The sequence below is a fragment of the Osmerus mordax genome, chromosome 13 (assembly GCF_038355195.1).
Source record: "Osmerus mordax isolate fOsmMor3 chromosome 13, fOsmMor3.pri, whole genome shotgun sequence".
NCBI classification, from domain to species: Eukaryota; Metazoa; Chordata; class Actinopteri; order Osmeriformes; family Osmeridae; genus Osmerus; species Osmerus mordax.
Window position 1 is genome coordinate 18019108 of NC_090062.1, and position 20034 is coordinate 18039141.

General features: G+C 48.0%; 3 protein-coding genes across 3 annotated transcripts; 2 read left to right on the top strand and 1 right to left on the bottom strand.

Annotated features, from left to right (window-relative positions):
• Window positions 1-387: 387 nt before the first annotated feature.
• e2f8 (E2F transcription factor 8) lies at window positions 388-7187 on the top strand. The gene is made up of 14 exons (XM_067249319.1): window positions 388-414; window positions 1411-1483; window positions 1641-1886; window positions 1985-2138; window positions 2265-2579; window positions 2692-2853; window positions 3243-3380; window positions 3514-3729; window positions 3812-3896; window positions 4304-4811; window positions 5027-5293; window positions 5389-5527; window positions 5661-5977; window positions 6263-7187. The coding sequence occupies exons 2-14, from the start codon at window positions 1418-1420 to the stop codon at window positions 6407-6409; spliced, it is 2760 nt and encodes a 919-aa protein (XP_067105420.1). The 5' UTR covers window positions 388-414; window positions 1411-1417; the 3' UTR covers window positions 6410-7187.
• A 5746-nt stretch (window positions 7188-12933) lies between these two features.
• Window positions 12934-14217, top strand: LOC136955759 (carbohydrate sulfotransferase 1-like). Its single transcript, XM_067249481.1, has one exon. It carries the CDS (start codon window positions 12934-12936, stop codon window positions 14215-14217), a length of 1284 nt encoding a protein of 427 aa, XP_067105582.1.
• A 2095-nt stretch (window positions 14218-16312) lies between these two features.
• On the bottom strand, window positions 16313-18683 carry crybgx (crystallin beta gamma X). The gene is made up of 6 exons (XM_067249552.1): window positions 18640-18683; window positions 17971-18019; window positions 17550-17671; window positions 17003-17138; window positions 16562-16701; window positions 16313-16445 (listed from the first exon to the last, which is right to left on the bottom strand). The coding sequence occupies exons 1-6, from the start codon at window positions 18681-18683 to the stop codon at window positions 16313-16315; spliced, it is 624 nt and encodes a 207-aa protein (XP_067105653.1).
• Window positions 18684-20034: the final 1351 nt, after the last annotated feature.

Consider the following 20034-nt stretch of genomic DNA (forward strand, 5'->3'; position numbering starts at 1 on the left):
GAGTCATTAGTCCTGATCAGCTTTGAGTGTTACACTAAAGGCCTCCCAAGTTTCACCCCGGTGTGGGCTCTCGGGTGGGGGAAGTGCAAGACCAGGCCAGAGCTGGACCAGACTAGGCGTGGAGTTCATGGGGGTTGGGCTGGGCTGCTTGCATGCATAGTGCTACTAGGCGGGACAAGTGGATTGCTTATTACTTAGTTACAGCGGCAGTATCAACAGGAGAGTGTTAACCCGTCTTTTATATTTAGTTATCTAACTAATCTATGGAAAAGCTGGTCAGTTTACAGTGCACTGACTGACGTACTGGACATTCTCATTTTACGTAAGGGATTTTGTACTCATTGCCACTTTTTTAGAGAGTGGGATGCAAAGACGATTTTGAGCGGGGCACAACTAGACCTGAAATACTTCTGGGTAAGTCTTCCATGAATGAATTGTGTGTGGTATGTTAATCTAGCTTCCAGTTCATACTGTAACTTGCATGCTATGTATTGGTGTCTAACTAAAATGTTCGTATGTATTTAGTTAGCTAGCTAGTTAGCTGACTTGCTCCCCGCGCACACTGGAGTATGGAATCAGTGAACTACGACTGAAGTCTGTATGTGGGCTAGGCAAATAGGCTTCAGATGGCTAGCTGTAATCCCATAACCCTACCTTAAACATGATCCAGCTGTGTGTATCTAACGCTAAAAAGGCTTATCTTGTGAATATTGAGTAACAAAGTTGCTATTAGGTAATTAGCTAGCTACGCTTGAACCCGCGCGCTATCAAATGGCCAGTTAGCTTGCTAGTAGTCGTATCTCATCTGTCAGCCTTCTATTGTGGACAAAGTAAGTTGTAGCTATAGCTTTTCCTGTTTCCGAAGTGTATTACACACTTACGGTAAGGTGAATTTAACCAGCGTGTCATGAATGTATGTTAACAACGTTTAATGTTGGGGTTGCATCAGTGGAATGTTTCAGTCCGCCGCGCCAACATTTCAAAAAATATATTTACCTGCGCGGGACAGCACGAGTTTCCCACGCGGCGCTTCCTGCTGCTTCTGATTGGTCGATAGTTTCCTGAGCACTCCGCCATTCGATAGAATCTATGTCAGTTACCGCCAAGCGTCAGGACCTGTTTTGATTAGATTTGTGTTCAATATTGATTACATGAAGAGTAAATAGGAAGAACTCTTTAATTTGTATGTGGTTGTCAGAATGCTGTCACCCAGTAAATATAATGCAGTTAAGAAAAGGTAATTTATACAAAGCGAATTATTTTGCGAATGTATTTTTAAGAAGGAACTTGGCTAGCAATGTAGCAGTGTAATATAATAATAATAATAATATCACTAGGCTCATCCTTCACTTTGATCAGTAATGTAGCTAGCTAGCACTAACCAACCCTTTCTTTTGGATTGGTCTATAGGTGGAAAATGTCAAGCGCTTTGCTTGAGTGCCAAAATCTGAGCCATGGAGATCAACTTGTATCTGACTCCAAGGTTGGTGTCTAGTTAGCTGGCAAATCCTAAACTAAGTCTAAATATTTGTAGTAGACGCTCATGTTATATTTTACAATTAAACTACACAGCATGGAGGAAATTTTCCAAATCACCCCATTGTCAATAAATAAAATGTTCTGTACATGATGTTCAACAGAGTAAAGTATTTATAGAACCTCACGCACTGATGAAAACACCAAGGAAAATATCTACAGAATACCAAGGAAACATGGGTTCCCTTACCACTCCCACTAAAGGAAGAGAAGCAGGACTTGGTGAGCCCTGGACTCCAACATCAAACTTGAAAATGCTGATCAGTGCAGCCAGCCCTGAGATCAGAAACAGGGAGAAGGAGCTGTGTGTGGACAACCCCGAAGGAGAAGAAACCATGGAATTAACAAAGGTAAACAATTAGTTTCACAATGGCAAAATAATTTGACTTGTGTGGTTCAAGATCTCATATGTGTCGGTTGATTTTAATCATCTTTGTTTTTGTGTCAGGATGCAGAACTAGGGGAGGAAGTAGAAAAGCAGATTAGCAGGAAAGAGAAGAGTTTGGGTTTGCTCTGTCACAAGTTTCTTGCTCGTTACCCTGATTACCCCAACCCTGCCCTCAACAATGACATTTGTCTGGATGATGTGGCCACAGAACTGAGTGAGTCCTATGTGTCTGCTTATTACTCCTAACTTTACAACTCTTAACTTTATCACTTCCTCCAATTGACAAAACACCCACAATGCCTTTCTCTGACTTACTGTGTAAATGTGTGGTTTGGGCCAGGCGTGGAGCGCAGGAGGATCTATGACATCATGAATGTTCTGGAGAGCCTTCACATGGTCAGCCGGCTGGCCAAGAACCGCTATACGTGGCGTGGACGCGCTGACCTGCCTCAGACACTGGCCAGGCTAAGGCTGGTGGGAGAGAAGCACAGGTACGGCCAGCAGATGCAGCAGATCCGCCAGCGCTGCCACGACAAGGAGTTCGACTTAGAGGGCGAGGAGAAGGAGAACGAGGAGGTGGTAGACCTGGAGGAAGGAGAACAGGGACCGAAGGAAATGTTCTTTGTAGAGCTTCCTGGAGTTGAGTTCAGAGCAGGTGAGGCATTTGAAGCCCTGCTCTACTTGTCATACATCAACTCTGTCATATGAAGTAAGGATGATCAGTTGTGATGACTTTTTTGTGGGTTCCCCCCCCCCCCCGTGTCTAGCATCAGTGAACAGCCGAAAGGACAAGTCTCTGAGGGTGATGAGCCAGAAGTTTGTCATGCTGTTTTTGGTGTCCCAGCCTCGGGTGGTCAGCCTGGAGGTGGCCGGGAGGATCCTGATCGGGGAGGACCAGGTCGCAGACCAAGACAAGAGCAAGTTCAAGAGTGAGTATGCTGTTCAGAAGAACCTTCGAATACAGAACCTCAGAACGCTGGGCTGTACTGCAGGGTGTTAAGTTCCACGTGACACAGGTGTCATGGCGTCGCTCATCTGGATCTCTTCCTCCTCACTGGCCCCTTCTGGGGTTCCAACCAGGGTCCTCTGACTCACACAGGCAACTACAACCTGGCATAAACACTCCTTTAGCTAGCCACGCCTACGAAAAGCTAGCCATCACATGGCAAGGGTCGGCGGTATTTATACTGAGGAGAGAGTTCAACCCAATTCACCTTGGTTGCACATGTTCACGGGATATTTAGTGTGGCTAGGTTTGTGTGCATATTTTTTGTCAAAGAAGTGGACTGCTGTGATTCTAACATTTGTGTGTTTACAGCAAAGGTGCGCAGGCTGTATGACATAGCCAACGTGCTGCGGAGCCTGAAGTTGATAGAGAAGGTTCATGTGACGGAGGAGAGGGGGAGGAAGACGGCATACAAGTGGACCGGCCCTGAAGACTTCCCTAGCGTTGAGGGTGTGTACTGACCAGACCCAAAACACTGCCAAATAAATCTCTGTGAATGGTCTATAATATGTTTTAGCAGTTAAAGTTGTGAAATGTCTCTCCCTGCTAATTAATGGTACTATCGTGTTCTGTTGTGTCTCAGATGTCGAAAACCTAACTTCATCAAACACCTCCACAACAAAGCGGATCCTGGAGTCTTGTGCGTCGGTGGATAACTGCACCAAAAATCTGTTCTCCTCTCCCGGGGCCAAACGCACCTTCACCAGACACCCCTCCCTCATTAAACTGGCCAAGAGCATCCAGGAAGACCGGCGGAAGATCAACTCTGCTCCAACCAGCCCAGTCAGAGGCCCCCTGGGTGAGTCCTGGAGATATACAGCTGTGAGCTGGTGGTGTCTGGAGTATGTAGCTGAAAACTAAAACCTGCTTCTGATTTTCAGATGGTTCCTCAGGAGGCGGGTTCTTTCCCAGCAAAATGGCTCAGCTAGCCGCCATCTGCAAGATCCAGCTTGACCAGCAGTCTATGTAAGTCATGCTTACCTGCTTTTTTAACCTGTCCATCTGTCTTTGTGCTTGTTTGTCTTTCTGGTCAACTTCCTGGTCCTTGTCCTTGAGATCCAACACTGAGGTGGAGAGGCTGGGGGTAAGGCTTAGTGGTTAGAGCATTTGACTGCAGATCAGGAGATCACAGGTCCAAATTAAAAAATTGAAATTAACTTTTTTACTTGGTGGCAAATATTAAGGAGCATCACAAAAACAACAAATTATGTTATAGATTTATTTAGCTTTAGTTAGCCCCCTTATATTATAGATTTTATTTTTTCAGGTATATATATATTTACTTTCAGGAGCAAAATAGTCTAAATTTCAAGCACTGCCCCTGTACATCACTTTGAATGAAAGCTTCTGCTGAACAGACTGTCTCTTTTCAGGGAGGGACAGCACACTTCTAAGCCTACCGTCACCAAGGCAACAGCACCCCCCCCAGAGCCGGGGAAGTGTCCGTCGGCTCCTGCAGCCCCCAAGACCACAGCGCTGATCCCGGCCGAGCCCCCCTCTGCCCCTCTCCCCCCGAGGGTGCAGTACCCCTCCCAGGCTGCGGGGTCGCTGTCCTACCAGTGCTCGCCCCTCATCCCCGTCCTGCTGCCCCAGCATGGAGGGCCAGCATCCTATGCCCTGTACATGCACCCCTCCTCCCTCCGGCCACACCCCCTGGCTCGGCCACAGCCCACCAGCCTGGCAGTGCGCTCCATGACGTTCGAGGACAGGCTGGGACGCAGCCCGGGCAAGGCCCCGCCCGCCCGCCAGTCGCCAGCCGCGTCCCCCCAGTCCTCCAGGGATCATGACCCCGGCAGCCCTGCGGTGCTGAAGCGGGCGTGTGCAGACAGAGACACGGCGTGCAGCCCCTGCAAGGCCAGGAGGGGCGACCCCAGCTGCAGGGTGAGACCTCCACCCAGTGATATCAAACAACATCATAATATTATATCATAATGTCAGCGCTATCTTATCCTGATATTGTTTTTTTATCACAGAGGCCAGTAACCAACATGAACTTAACCTGAGACTGAAGAACTCTACAGTGTCTTTAACTCTTCCTCTCTCTTTGCTTCTTTCTCCTGTCTTCTTCCTCGGCATCCTCCCCTCTGCTGGTGCAGGATGCGTCTCCTAAGCTGTGTGAGATCCTACAGGCTCGTCTGAAGGCTCGTCGTGGCGGTCTCCTACCCAGTCGCCCCTCCCCCCGTGCCCTCCACCTCGACCCTGAGTTCCTCAACACCCCTGGCAGTGCTGCAGCCAATCAGGCGCTGGCGCAGAGTGTGGAAACCTTCCTGGAGAAGGAGGAGAAGGTTGCAACATCTGACAGCGAAGCGGGCCTCACCCCTGTCAGAGCTGTTCCCCTGACAACCGGAAATATACACACAGAGGTACATTAACACACACACAGATACAAACCCACACCCTAACCAGAATGTTGATCCACCAACATTGTGTGTGTGTTGATGGTGGTGTGTGTGTCCAGACTCTGGTCCCTACAGGCTACCTGATCCCCCTCAGCCAGCAGGCTGTCCTCAGCCCCAGAGAAGCAGGCTGCCCCAGCAGCACGGAGGGTAGCAGGACCTCCACCCCCACCTACAGCATCTACCACACACCCACCGCAGGTACCCACACACACACCTACAGCATCTACCAAACCCCCATTGTACTTTCTATATTTACTATTTGTTTGTATGCTGAATGAATGAGACAGAAGTGTTTTCAGTTTGACTAAACATTGTTCTTTCTCCATGCCAGGCTCCCAGCCTCCTCCGATGCAGGAGTTCACCCCCACAGGCCTGCCCCCCTCCAGGGCCCCCCCAGCCTCCCCCTTCCACCCCCAGGGCCACCACACTCCCAGCCCCGCAATCCTCAACTTCACCTTGCAGAACCTGGGTCTCATCCCCGGACCCCCCCAGGCCCACACCCCCGAGCGGGGCCCCTCCCTGCCCAGCCCCCGGCCCCCCCATCTGAGCCTCCCCCAGAGAGGCATGGTATTCGTGAGACCCATGTCCCCCCTGCCGGTCCAGCACGCCATGCATGGCCAGCCCCTCACCTTCATCAGCCTCCAGCAGGTAAGACTGCTGTTTGCTTCTTTGTCTTGGTGTTGTCTTTGAGTGATAATGGAGTAATCATCTGTTCTGCTGTGTGAATATCATGTGGATGTAGAAGGCCGGCTTAAACAGTGGTACACGCTGACTCAAAACAAACACACCCACACAAGCAGTTCCTGGCTGTGCAAGATGTCAGCCCGTAGTGGGTGACATCATCCAGTGCTGAGGCTGCAGCTGGCCGGGCCTCAGGCAGCCATGTTGACAGGAAACACCGTTGCTAACGTGTTGTTAACGTTCCCTCCTCAGCCCCTGCTGACCACGCCCAAAGGGAGGAGCCTCCCCCAGCACAGCTTCTTCCATACCCCCGTCTCCCTCTCCCCGCTGGCTACCGTGGTAACCACCGGTAAAGCCGTTTACGTTCCCCAGAGGAGGCTGGAGGTGGAGGACAGCTAGACGAGATGCTACTGACCTGCCGTGTTTACAAACGCTACACCTCCACCGTGTGGGAACCATCTGACTGTATCACAAGGGTACTGTATACGTTAAGACTGTCTAGATTTAATATCCAGGAGTCTCTAAGGCCTCCATATCTGTATGTGAACATGTTGTGGAAACATGTTGGTGCTGTTTGACTGCTAGCTCCAAATATTGCCCTGATACAGCAGGCTAACTGCTAACCCTGGAGGTCTGGAACACAATAGACTGGAGCTTACTGTTTAATTACGACAACTTGACTTTTGATACTGGTAAAGGGTGTGTAATGCCAGTGGGTGATAGGATCTGGTGGTGGACTGTGGTTCAAAGGAGTGGATACATGTTTGATATTAATTGAAATTAAATCAATCACAAACTGCCAAAACGTTTCATGCTCTGCAAAATGGAAACAGATTCCAAGAGTTGGGTTAGGGTTGAGTTGGGTTGAGTTGCCATAGAAAAGAATTGCCATTTTTCCTCAATCTACAGTATTTACCTCCAAGACTTGATGACTGAAAAAGAAATGTTTGATTGGAATGTTTTATAGATTCATATTTTCATGTCAGTAAAACATAGTAACTTTTGCACATTGTACATGTTAACTGTTACCCTTAAAAAAAAGGATTTGTTTTTTAAGGCTGATGTGAATGTACGGGAAGGCTTCTTAGGCTAATCAGGAAATGTTGATTGGACATTTTAATTTATAGGAAGTGTACTTTGAGCATTACATTTCTCTGAGATGTCATTGTAAATGTGAAGTGGTAAATAAACTATTAATATTGTTTACATGTCTATGGTTTTACAACTGTTTTACCTTTATGAACCACAAAGGCACTCTGTACAATCATAGATCATTAAAATGATCTAGGTGTGATGGTACACCTGCCTTTTATTTGACCTCACCTGCAGTGAGTACTCCTGTTCTCACATCCTCTCACACCTTCCACCCAGAGCACAGCAGCTGCCCAATCAGCAGCACTCTGAGAAGGGCCTGTTGTTCCATGCCTGAGTGAGGACAGACGGAAATGAATCGCTCCACACAAGCCCTGTCTGTCCAGCCACGCCCACAAGCCCTGTCTGTCCAGCCACGCCCACAAGCCCTGTTTGTCCAGCCACGCCCACAAGCCCTGTCTGTCCAGCCACGCCCACTAGCCCTGTTTGTCCAGCCACGCCCACAAGCCCTGTTTGTCCAGCCACGCCCACAAGCCCTGTCTGTCCAGCCACGCCCACAATCCCTGTTTGTCCAGCCACGCCCACAAGCCCTGTTTGTCCAGCCACGCCCACAAGCCCTGTCTGTCCAGCCACGCCCACTAGCCCTGTTTGTCCAGCCACGCCCACAAGCCCTGTTTGTCCAGCCACGCCCACAAGCCCTGTCTGTCCAGCCACGCCCACAAGCCCTGTTTGTCCAGCCACGCCCACAAGCCCCCAATGAGAATAGGTACAGCCGGCGGCGCCGACAGCCGGCTGCAGCCGGATGCCTTGAAGCTGAGAATGCCATTGGCTGCTTCAAGTCAGCCGGGCTGCAGGCGACGCCGGCGCTGCATGAAGTCGAACGCACCTATTGTGACATGGATCCCGCTTCGGATGCCAACAAGCGGGATCTCTGGTCGTAGTCAGTCCTTCACTAACCAATCAGCATTCATTAGCAGAATGCTAGCGTGTTATGGGCAACAACCACTCACCCTGTAAGAAATCGAAAGGACATAAATACTCATTCATTCAACTTTCGTTTTATAATCCATATTGAACATGCAAAAACTACAATCAAATCTGAGATTTCTCAATGACAATCAGGCGAAAGAGACAAATTTAGCCATTTAGCTCCATAGACTCCCATTCATTTTGCACTCGACCGCGATGACCCCCAGTGGAACTCTGGTGGAACTGCAACAGAATTCGGTACATAATAGAGAGTGGACAGGCTCTGCTTTAGACAGGCTCTGCTTGTACTTTAGGAAAACGCGCGCAGGTTTGTGACGTTTTGACTGTTGCCAGAGCCATAGAAAAAGAGCGACACTCGCATAGAGATTACTCCATTGTAATCGAAGAATGCGGAAGTAATGCGTGTCATGGGGTCGACCCATAGTTCCAATCGTATAATTCCATCATTCAACCCCATTTATTTTCACTGAAAATGTCAGTGTTTCTAAAGCGTTAGCTGGTAAATTTATCAAATTTCTGCATTGTTGTCATATTTCAACTACTTCTTACCAATTTAGTACATTTAAATTTAGCAGACGCTCTTATCCAGAGCGACTTACAGTAAGTACAGGGACATTTCCCAGAGGCAAGTAGGGTGAAGTGCCTTGCCCAAGGACACAACGTAATTTTGCACGGCCGGGAATCGAACTGGCAACCTTCAGATTACTAGCCCGATTCCCTAACCGCTCAGCCACCTGACTATCGTAAGATAATAACTTGTTAGACTAGTACCAGTAGCAGTAACATAAGCAACACCATTGCTGTACAGTAGCTAGGGTACTAGTACCATAACCAGAAGTCAGGAGCCTTACATTTAGACTGTCTGTCAAATTAGTTATTGATGTTTGTTGGCATGCAAATGTAATCTCTTAATAATACATCTGATTACAATGAATGCTATTTCAACTAGATAACATGGCTAGTTTGTATCCAGCAAGGTTGTTCCTTGGTTAATTCAGTCATTACACAGTTTGTTAGGTACTGTACTGTAGTGCATCAATGCAAATGACCAATGACAAGGTGATAAGATCAAGAAGCAGCAGTGGGGATGACCACAGTTAAAAACATTTAACTGCAGCTAATAACTTTAATACTCATACTACGGTTGTTTGAAATGTCCTAATACTAAAATTACTTCACAGGTTTTTGGAATTGTCAGTAGTGGTAAGCCACTTTCTGTTTCCACAAGATCTATGTGTTGCCTCTCCTGTGTTTCCACACTGTCTATGTGTTGCCTCCAGGTAACATCATAGAGCTTCCCTGTTCCCAGGTGCAGCTCCACACCTGGTGTGATCAGCTTATCCAGTAAGAACACACTCCCCCCATCTCTGACAGGACATCCACCTTTAGTTTTAGTTTCAGCATATCAAACACTTTTCCTAATACCCCTGGTTCCATCTTTATAATGTCAGGGAGAAGAATCTCCATGTCCTGAAGCAGTTTGTTGCATGTTAAGCAGAACGGAGTGGTCTGGCCTTGTTGACAACAGAAGTCCTGCTTTCATCCTCACATCCCCCCCCCTCCCCTATTGGTCATGGACCCCAGGGAGGGAGTATAATGGCTTCCCCCCATCGTGTCTCAAGACCAGGTCCCTTTCACCCCAACCACATTCCATTTGCAACTTTTCCACCTTAAAAAATGTAAACACATCCATCTGCTCCATATCCTAAAGAACTCCCCCCCCCCCCCGAGTGTATCGTTTACATGTGTGGGAACGGAGGCGAGTGGGCAGAAGGGTTGCGGTTTTCCACACAGTTTATTGTCAGACGTTCATCTTTAGCCATTGTGTCCCTCAGTGGTGCTAGGGTCCTGTGGAGACTCAGACAAAGAAGAGAGGGGGCCTTATCCCAGAGAGAGAGAGAGAGAGAGAGAGAATCCTTATCCCAGAGAGAGAGAGAGAGATCCTTACCCCAGAGAGAGAGAGAGAGAGATCCTTATCTCAGAGAGAGAGTGAGAGAGAGAGAGATCCTTATTCCAGAGAGAGAGAGATCCTTATCTCAGAGAGAGAGAGAGATCAGGCTGTATGTATGTATGTATCAAACATGAGTATCTGTACTTTTACTTGAGTGAAGGATGTGTACTTTTGCCATCTCTGCTGCCCAGTTATACAGTTTTCCAAAATAGATTTGAAAGGTTCAAAAAATATTTTTGAAAAAAGTTAAACCAAGACTCGTTACATTAGTTTAAATCTGCATTTGGTGGCATGATTCTTATTCTTATTTTTATATATATTTTATTTTATATTTAAATTGTTGTATTCTTAGATTGTTTAGTTCTTAGATATAGTTAAACCTTTGTACTTTTACTTAATTTAAGATTCGTATATGTTTAGTGTTTTACCACCCTGCCACAGTAAATTCCGTATTTGTATAACATACATGGCGAATAAACCGAATTCTGATGATCAATATAATTTCTTGGCATTGTGCCTTTTTTCATTTCCTCGTGCCCAACAAACGTAGCTTGTCACGAAGCTACCATGGAAAAAAGGGACGTTATGGATGAGACAGAGGAAGTTGGGGATGTCGACATGACTGAAAATAGAGACATTCCTGATCACCCTATCTATAGTGTCTTTTTGAGGTCCAGTTACCAGCGAGACCCTAAAACGGTTAGTAGTAATGGCTACTTTTTACTTAGGTATATGTCAGAGCCCACACTTATTTACTTTAACTTGAGTGAAAAAGTGTTAGCTAACTGGTGTTACTTCTACTTTTGCCAGTCTTTTTAAACATGAGTATCTGTACTTCTACTTGGGTGAATGATGTGTGTACTTTTGTCATCTCAGGTGTATTTACACAGGACGTTGCCCGGGCAACTTCCCGTTTGCCCTCCTCGAGTCAAAGTGCCCCTCCGAGAAAAAATAAAATAATAGTAATTTTAAACAACTGCAGAATTTAATATAGACCTAGATTTTAAAAATCGCCACCCGAAACATGCCCTTCAAAATTCCTGTGAACGCCCCTGGTCACAGGTACATGATCTCCCTCACGCGTCCTTGCTGGGGCTCAGACTCACGCAAACATCTCTTAAAACATCGCTTCAGCCGCAGTGGGATGCATGGCAAAAATAATGATATTCACTCAGGTTATACTAGTAATAGCCAACATTCTAAAGTATTTAGCCCAAATCAACCCAAACTAGTAAAAAAAAGGAGGATGTATGTTTCTAAGTGAGAGAGAGGGTCTAGGGGTGGTCTAGACATTCCCCTCTATCTCGCACACGCGCACACACGCACGCTCAGCCTCCGCTTTTCATTCGAGGAAAAAAAACATTAAGCGAAGCCTCTGACGCAAATTTTCAGCGTCTTTAAATTACATTTATCGGTAATATTTTCCCCTTCTGTTCGTTTGAATAGATATATTTTGTTTACAAATATAATTAGCGCGTATTATTTCTTTAACCGGACTACTCGTGGATCTGAGGATCAGAATAGCAGAATCTGGGACAAAGCCTGAGAGAGAAAGGTGGATTTCGGATCTGATGTTTGTGAGTCACGGCTTAGAAGCTCTCCTTCGTGAATCATGGAAATGCTACGTTAGTCAGTAAGGTACATATGGGAACTAATGTTGTAATGTTTATTCAGAAAAAATATGTGGTTTACCGAAAGGTAGGCTAATTCATGCACCGAATATTATATTGGCGACAGCAGCTACCCTAGAATGTATTTTATCCCAAACTCGGACAGTAGGAGCATTATTAGAGGAGAAAGGACACGCGCTGACAGAACCCTCTCGCACTGTAGTCCTGTCCCACTTCAATGTTTACATGCTATTCATCTAGCAGACGCTTTTATCACAGACACGCAAGTACATCAGAGAATACAGGATCAATTCTAACAGGATTTCAGAGGTTAGTGCCAAGGAACGGTTTGTATTTTAACCAGACACAGTGCAACGACATCACACCCACTACAATGTTAGCCTACATAATTCTGATAAGACAAGTGCAGCAATAAAAATAACATCTGAAGATGCAACATCGTTAGCGGTGCAGTGCAAGGTTATACATACATGTTTAATGTACTGTATTACATACAGCCGAGCTTCCACTGAAGTGTTGATGACTTAAAGTGTGCTGGATTGAATGGCTGCACTTTGGCTCAGTTATTGCGTCAAATTAATTTCAAGCATCTGTCTGACCGTAATCCGCGGTAGGTGTACAAGACGTACATTAATATTTTCCCCCACATCCGGTGTTGACGTGTTGCCCTGTCCCTGCTCGGTAACTGTGTTCCGAAGCCCATCTTTATTTTACTTTTCATGTGTTTAGAAATAATTTTGACTCAAAGACTCAAATGATAATCAACAATTGTGACAATTTAAATACGGTCCACAAAAATGCTATATAATATGGACAAAGATTCACAGATCCTATGATGTGTGAAGACATCTCTCTTATTCAAGACACTAAGACTTAGATTTTCGAAACATCTAAGCAAGTTCTATACTTCCAGTGTGACCCGCACTCTCTAGATATGCGACAGACTGGGTTTTATACAAAATAACCTGAATCAAACCACAAACCCACTCAGTCAATAAAACAATTTACTTGTATGACACAGTGTTCGAGATGATCTCCATACATTTAATCCAAATTATGTTTTTATATGTCATGGAGCATCATACATTTAATTTCTCTTTTCTATCTCCTTCTTACTTAGTAGTAGACCACGTCTATCTTCTTTTTATTGAGTGGGAAAAAAACACATTGAATATATTCAAAATTATGATTATATTGTGTACTATTTACTCCAGGCAGGATCTGTCCAGACCAGAGTCTCTAAATGAAGAGCACCAGACATGCAGTGTTCCTGGAAGGCAGTGATCGTTCTGGCCTTGGCCTCCATCGCCATCCAGTACACCGCCATCCGCACCCTCACTTCCAGGCCCTTCCAGCTGTGCCCAGCGCCCAGCTCCCAGAGCTGTGGGCCGGAGGGGGGCATGGACACGGAGCCCTCCTTCGAACGAGGAGCTGGGAGTCTCTGCGAGGACCCCCCCTTCCCCCACAGCGCTTCCCGGAGGACGCACATTCTGGTCCTGGCCACCACGCGTAGTGGCTCCTCCTTCGTGGGCCAGCTGCTCAACCAGCATCAGGATGTGTTCTACCTGTTCGAGCCGCTCTACCACGTCCAGACGGCGCTCGTCCCGCGCCTCTCCCACGGCCGCTACGCCGCAGAGCGACGCGTGATGCTGGGCGCCAGCCGCGACCTCCTGCAGAGCCTGTACGGCTGTGACCTGGCTTTCCTGGAGAGCTACATCCAGCCCGCGCCGGTCAACCACACCACGGACCGTCTGTTCCGGCGCGGTGCGAGCCGAGCGCTGTGCTCGCCGCCCGTCTGCCACGCCTTCCAGCCGAGCAACGCCAACGTGGAGGAGGGCGACTGCGTGAAGAGATGCTCTGCCCTCAACATCAGCCTCGCGTCCGAGGCCTGCCGGGAGCGACACCATGTGGCCATCAAGATCGTCCGTGTGCCGGAGGTGGGAGACCTGCGCGGCCTGGTAGAGGACCCTCGGCTCAACGTGAAGGTGGTGCAGCTGGTGAGAGACCCCCGGGGGATCCTCTCGTCCCGGATGGAGACCTTCAGGGACAGCTACCGTCTGTGGAGGGTGTGGAGGGCCACAGGGAGGAAGCCCTACAGCCTGGACGCCAGTCAGCTGACGGTCGTCTGCCAGGACTTCTACAGCTCCGTATCCACGGGACTCAGCCCTCCTGCCTGGCTCAGAGGGAGGTACATGCTGCTGCGCTACGAAGACCTGGCCAGGAGCCCGGTGGTAAAAACCAGGGAGATGTACGAGTTCCTCGGGCTGTCCATGGACGAGAGCGTGGAGGGCTGGATCAGAGCCAACACCAGAGGCAGCAAGGAGATGGCGGCGGCCAAACACAAGTATGGCACTGTGAGAGACTCAGCGGCCAACGCAGAGAGCTGGAGACTGAAGCTGTCCTACGACATGGTGGAGCACACCCAGGCAGTGTGCCAGAGGACCCTGCAGCTGCTGGGATACAGGGCTGTTAGGACAGCAGGGGAGCTCAGGAACTTGTCTGTTTCACTGGTGCAGGACAAACGTGTTGTACCTTTTTTGTAACAAAAGAGAGTTCTGGATTGCTATTTTTATATATTTATAAATGTTGCCTTAATTATACAGTTTCTATTCAATGTGTTTCTTTGTCTATTTTACATTCTTACAGTTTAGATTTGTTTAATTTAGCTGATGCTTTTATCCAAAGCGACATCCAGATGCATGTAGAAATAAAGCAGCTGATCTCAGAATCAGAAGTGTTGAGTTGTACAGTATTTCAAAGGTTAGAGTCAAGAAAACAGACTGTATTTCCGAGTCACTTTGCAAAGTAATCACCAATATTTTCAGATTTGCACTAAACTTGAGAAATCCTTAAGTTCTCTATTCATTTAGAAAGAGCACAAAATCTATGATTTAAAGACAAATTATTAATAAATCCATACGTTTATATCATTGATGGATTTTAATTAAGAAGTACCAGTGTCCTATGGCAGTGCCAAGTCTGCTGTTCAGGTGAGAGCTGGAGCCTCTTGTGATAGCCTGGGCTCAGACCAGCTGTGTGATAGCCTTGGACAAGACCAGACCAGGTGTGTGATAACCTTGGACTGTACCAGACCAGCTGACTGATAACACTAGACTGTACCATACCAGGTGTGTGATAACTTTGGACTAGACCAGACCAGCTGACTGATATCCCTGAACTAGACCAGCTGTGTGATAGCCCTGGACTGGACTAGACCAGCTGTGTGATAGCCCTGGACTGGACTAGACCAGCTGTGTGATAGCCCTGGACTGGACTAGACCAGCTGTGTGATAACCTTAGACTATGTCAGACCAGCTGTGCATTTAACAGTTAGCTTTAAACATTTGGCATTATTGTTAAAACAACAAAGAGCCTGTCCTTGTGCCGCAGCACAGCTCACTGTAGATGATCCGAGGAGCCTGTCCTTGTGCCGCAGCACAGCTCACTGTAGATGATCCGAGGAGCCTGTCCTTGTGCCGCAGCACAGCTCACTGTAGATGATCCGAGGAGCCTGTCCTTGTGCCGCAGCACAGCTCACTGTAGATGATCCGAGGAGCCTGTCCTTGTGCCGCAGCACAGCTCACTGTAGATGATCCGAGGAGCCTGTCCTTGTGCCGCAGCACAGCTCACTGTAGATGATCCGAGGAGCCTGTCCTTGTGCCGCAGCACAGCTCACTGTAGATGATCCGAGGAGCCTGTCCTTGTGCCGCAGCACAGCTCACAGGCAGCCTCCCCTCAGAGCCATTCAGGGGTTATGAAGCATTAATGAAGATGTTATATTAAGCCTGCACAAACCTTCAGATTACAGCTACAGAACAGGAACGTGTCATAATTGGTTATGCAGGATAATTATCTGTATTAATTTGTTTTTATCTGTGTTTAATATAGAGTAGTCAGAAGTGCCTCCAAAAACACTCACCCATGAACAATGAATAGCACTTGCAAAACATAACCAGGTCTGATCAGAGATAAAAGCATCCAGATGACATTTCTGTGTATCTAGGTCAGATAAGCATTACCGGGGAGAAGGGTGTTGCACTAAAGAAGATCCCTGATAACCAAGATCCCATGATGCTTCTCTGGAACAGGTAACCCTAACAGGTACTAGAAGCTCCCTGTATTCTCCTCCTACACCCCCCCTCTTCCCCCCCTCTCCCACTCTTTACCTCTCTCTCCTTCCCACCCTTTATCTAAATCTGTAAACACATCAATAATCACCCACAAACAAAACATCCTTGGTAATTTTTTTCACAGTTTATTACTAAAATAGGTTTCTGGTTGTGGAGTTACGCTTGCGAGTGTATTTGGCTAACAGGATGTGTGTGTGAGATGTTCTCTGGTCGGAGTCAAAGACGAGAGGGGGGTGAGGACGAGAGAAGGGGTAGAGAATGAGAGGAGGGGGGGCTAGCCGGTGAGGGGTGGGGCTAGGTGGTAAAAGGGTGGGCCTATGTGATAGAGGTGTGGGGCTATAGGGTGAGGGGCGGGGTTGGGGTGAGGGGTGAGGGGGGGGGGCTTGGGTGAGGGGGGGGCTAGAGGGGCAGGGCTGGGGGTGAGGGGCAGGCCTGGGGGTGAGGGGCAAGGCTGGGGGTGAGGGTCGGGGCAGGGCTGGGGGTGAGGGGTGGGGCTAGAGGGGCGGGGCTAGGTGAAGCGGATGCGGCGTATGGAGCCCACCGTGCTGCCCTGGCCTCCCCAGTCAGAGGAGCTGTTATAGTCTCGCTTCTCCAGGACGTAGTGAGGCCCTCTGTAGTTAGGCTCCTGGTACACCACCCAACTGCACACACACACACACGCACGCACACACAAAGGGAGAGGGGTTAGGAGCATGTGTGTATGTGTGTATGAGTGTGTGTTGATGTGTGTATGAGGGTATGTGTGTGTGAAACTTACGCTCCCCCCAGCACCCTGATGGAAGCAGCTCTGTTGAGGCTGTGTCGGGTCATGAGGTTGGGGATGTCGTCTTGGATGTCCGTCCTCCTACCAGAGAAGCTGGCTCTCTCAAACAGCTGAGCCTTGGGAGGGTTGGTGTCCTGGGGCACACACACACACACACACACACACACACACACACACACAAACACACACACAAACACACAGACCCATACACACACACACACACACAAACACACACACAAACACACACACACACACAAACAAACACACAGACCCATACACACACACAAACACAAACACACAGACCCATACACACACACACACAAACAGTGGTGAGACAAGGCTAAAGCCTTCAACCTCTTTCCCTCAATGCAGTGGAAATTATTCAATGATGAGTGAGTGAGTGTGTACGTGTATATGTGTGTGTGTGTGTCATACCTGCTTCACAGCGCGGACTGAAGCGATATGGTCCATCTGAGCGCACCACTTGTCATAGCAGTTGTACTCGCCCCTGTCGTTCATGTCCCACAGGTACTGACGACCCCGGAAGCTGTCCTGTTCGTAGCCCACCCATCTGGAGGGGTAGATATCCTGCTTTTATTTATATTCTTTACACCATAACTTTAAATTCTATAGAAAAACTGCATGACGAACAGATCAATTGCCAGTAATATATTTAAGTAATTAGGATGTTTTAGGAAATACTTTGTTGTTGAGAAATTAAGATAGGACAGCCTGAGAAGGCAAAGGACAGGTTGTTTAGGCAAAATAACCCACAACTGTACATATGCCAAAAAACTGTCTGATTACTGTTTAGAACTTGTATTTGCAAAGCACTCATGCAAACAATCAATAATTCCAACTTATTTTAAAAGATAGTTTGAGGTGCATGCTGGCTGTGTGAGGTGCAGTGCTGGCTGTGTGAGGTGCATGCTGGTTGTTTGAGGTGCAGTGTTGGCTGTTTACAGCCAGGGGGCGAACTCACGCTCCACTCTCCACCTGCACAGAGTTGCATCTCTCTGGGAAGTTCCTCTCGCTCAGTTTCTGGCAGTCAGAACTCAGATCCAGGCGCCGGCCGGCAAAGTTCCTCTGTTCAAACAGGGTCACCTGACAAGGACAGCCTCAATGTTGGTTATCAGATACTCCACAAGCCCTCACCACATCATCAAATCAAGCCCTCACCACATCACCAAATCAAGCCCTCACCACATCACCAAATCAAGCCCTCACCACATCACCACATAACCGCTCATGGGGATGAATGCAAGTCTCTGGGTCACACACACACATTCCATAGCTCTTTGCAATTAAAATATGGGAGTTTAAATTGTAGTGGATTAATTGATCTGTAGTTTCAGGTAACTTCCCCTGGATGACCAGCCTATGAGGGTTAGGGTTAGACTCACCTTGCCACTGGACCCGTAGAAGGCACGTTGGAGCACAGACCCCAGCTTGCTGCAACAACAGGAGAACAAGGCTTCATTAAACACACACACTGCACATGGAGGCACTAGATATACAACCATATGAACACTTCCCACGATCATTTAAACCACCTGTTTGATATTGTCCAACTAGTAGTAACAAAATGTGTATTTTATTAGTCTTGGCCCAGCAAAAGTCAAAGTTCAAAGTACTACTACTAATTAAATTTATGATCAACTTTAGATTCTTAGCCTGAACACAACACCAACGGTGATGATTCATAAATACAAATGTTTTTTTAACTTTTGCTTTTGTTCTGCCAAGACTAATAAAATGCAATTTTTGTCATTAATCTACCTATAATGAAAATACAAAATTGGAAGTGTCTTTCATTTTCTTTCACTCCCTCAATTTAATGATGTGTGTTTGGGCTGTTGTAGAAGCAGTGACAGAATGAGGAGAATGTCAGACTAGAGAACAGAGAGGGGTGAGGTGAGTGGTGAGGTGACAAGGTCCAGATGGTGCCACCATGGTGCCATTAGGGTCAGGGTAAACATCCCGTCACACAGAAATGGGCCGCCATCCCTCCCTCCCATCCCCTGCACCCCACCCCCCCTCCACCCCTGGTTCCTCTAGCGCTCCACACATACCTGGTTTGTTGGGCTAATCCTGAGACTTTAGCAAAGATGTTCATGTCAGCTCTGCCCGGACAGGAAGTTGTCCCTTAAATACGACAGGGATCCAAGCGCTGGGGACATGCTAGAACACTCATATGCTTCTGTTCCACTATCGCCAGGACCCTTTCATATGCTAAACACAGCTCCGGCCCCCCAGGTGCCCCCCCAGGCCCCCACCAGGCCCCTCCTAGGCCCCACCAGGGCTAAAACGCAGCAGGAACAAAACACCTAGAGGGATCACAGAATGAAATGCACACGTGACAGACATGCATGGGCACATGCTAACACACGCACAAACTACAATAGGAGTGCACACACAGACCCACACAGAGACAAGAATGCGTGTGCACAGAAACCCACATCCCTCTGCCTGCACGCTCAGACAATACACAAAAATACATGCACACGTACCAGCCTGAAAACAGAAACTGCAGTGCCGGCAGTTCTGGTCGCTGCAGTTCAGCGTTTTCTGAAACAATGTTCAGCAGCTTGTGATCCAGAGTGTTTGTGGCGCCTGAGGTCTGATGCTCCATATGATGAAGGAGCAGGGGCTTCACTGGCCTCACAGCAGCCTCTGGTCTCACAGCAGCCTCTGGCCTCAAAGCAGCTTCTGGCCTCACAGCAGCTTCTGGCCTCACAGCAGCCTCTGGCCTCAAAGCAGCTTCTGGCCTCACATCAGCTTCTGGCCTCACAGCAGCTTCTAGCCTCACAGCAGCTTCTGGCCTCACAGCAGCCTCTGGCCTCACAGCAGCTTCTGGCCTCACAGCAGCCTCTGGCCTCACAGCAGCCTCTGGCCTCACAGCAGCCTCTGGCCTCACAGCAGCCTCTACCATGGAGGAGGCTGTAGCCTCACAGACAAATTAATTAAAAAAATAAAAACTATGGATAAAGCTCACTTCACAACATTGTTTTCAAAATGTATTGGTATGTACATTTAGTCATTTAGCAGACGCTCTTATCCAGAGCGTCTGCTAAATACATATGGAAATGTTTTACTTTTGCCCCCACCTACAGTTAACCCACACACACACTATGCCCCACCCCCACACACACACACTATGCCCCACCCCACACACACACTATGCCCCACCACACACACACACACTATGCCCCACCCCACACACACACTATGCCCCACCCCACACACACACTATGCCCCACCCCACACACACACTATGCCCCACCACACACACACACACACTATGCCCCACCACACACACACACACTATGCCCCACCCCACACACACACTATGCCCCACCCCACACACACACTATGCCCCATCACACACACACACTATGCCCCACCCCACACACACACTATGCCCCACCCCACACACACACTATGCCCCACCACACACACACACTATG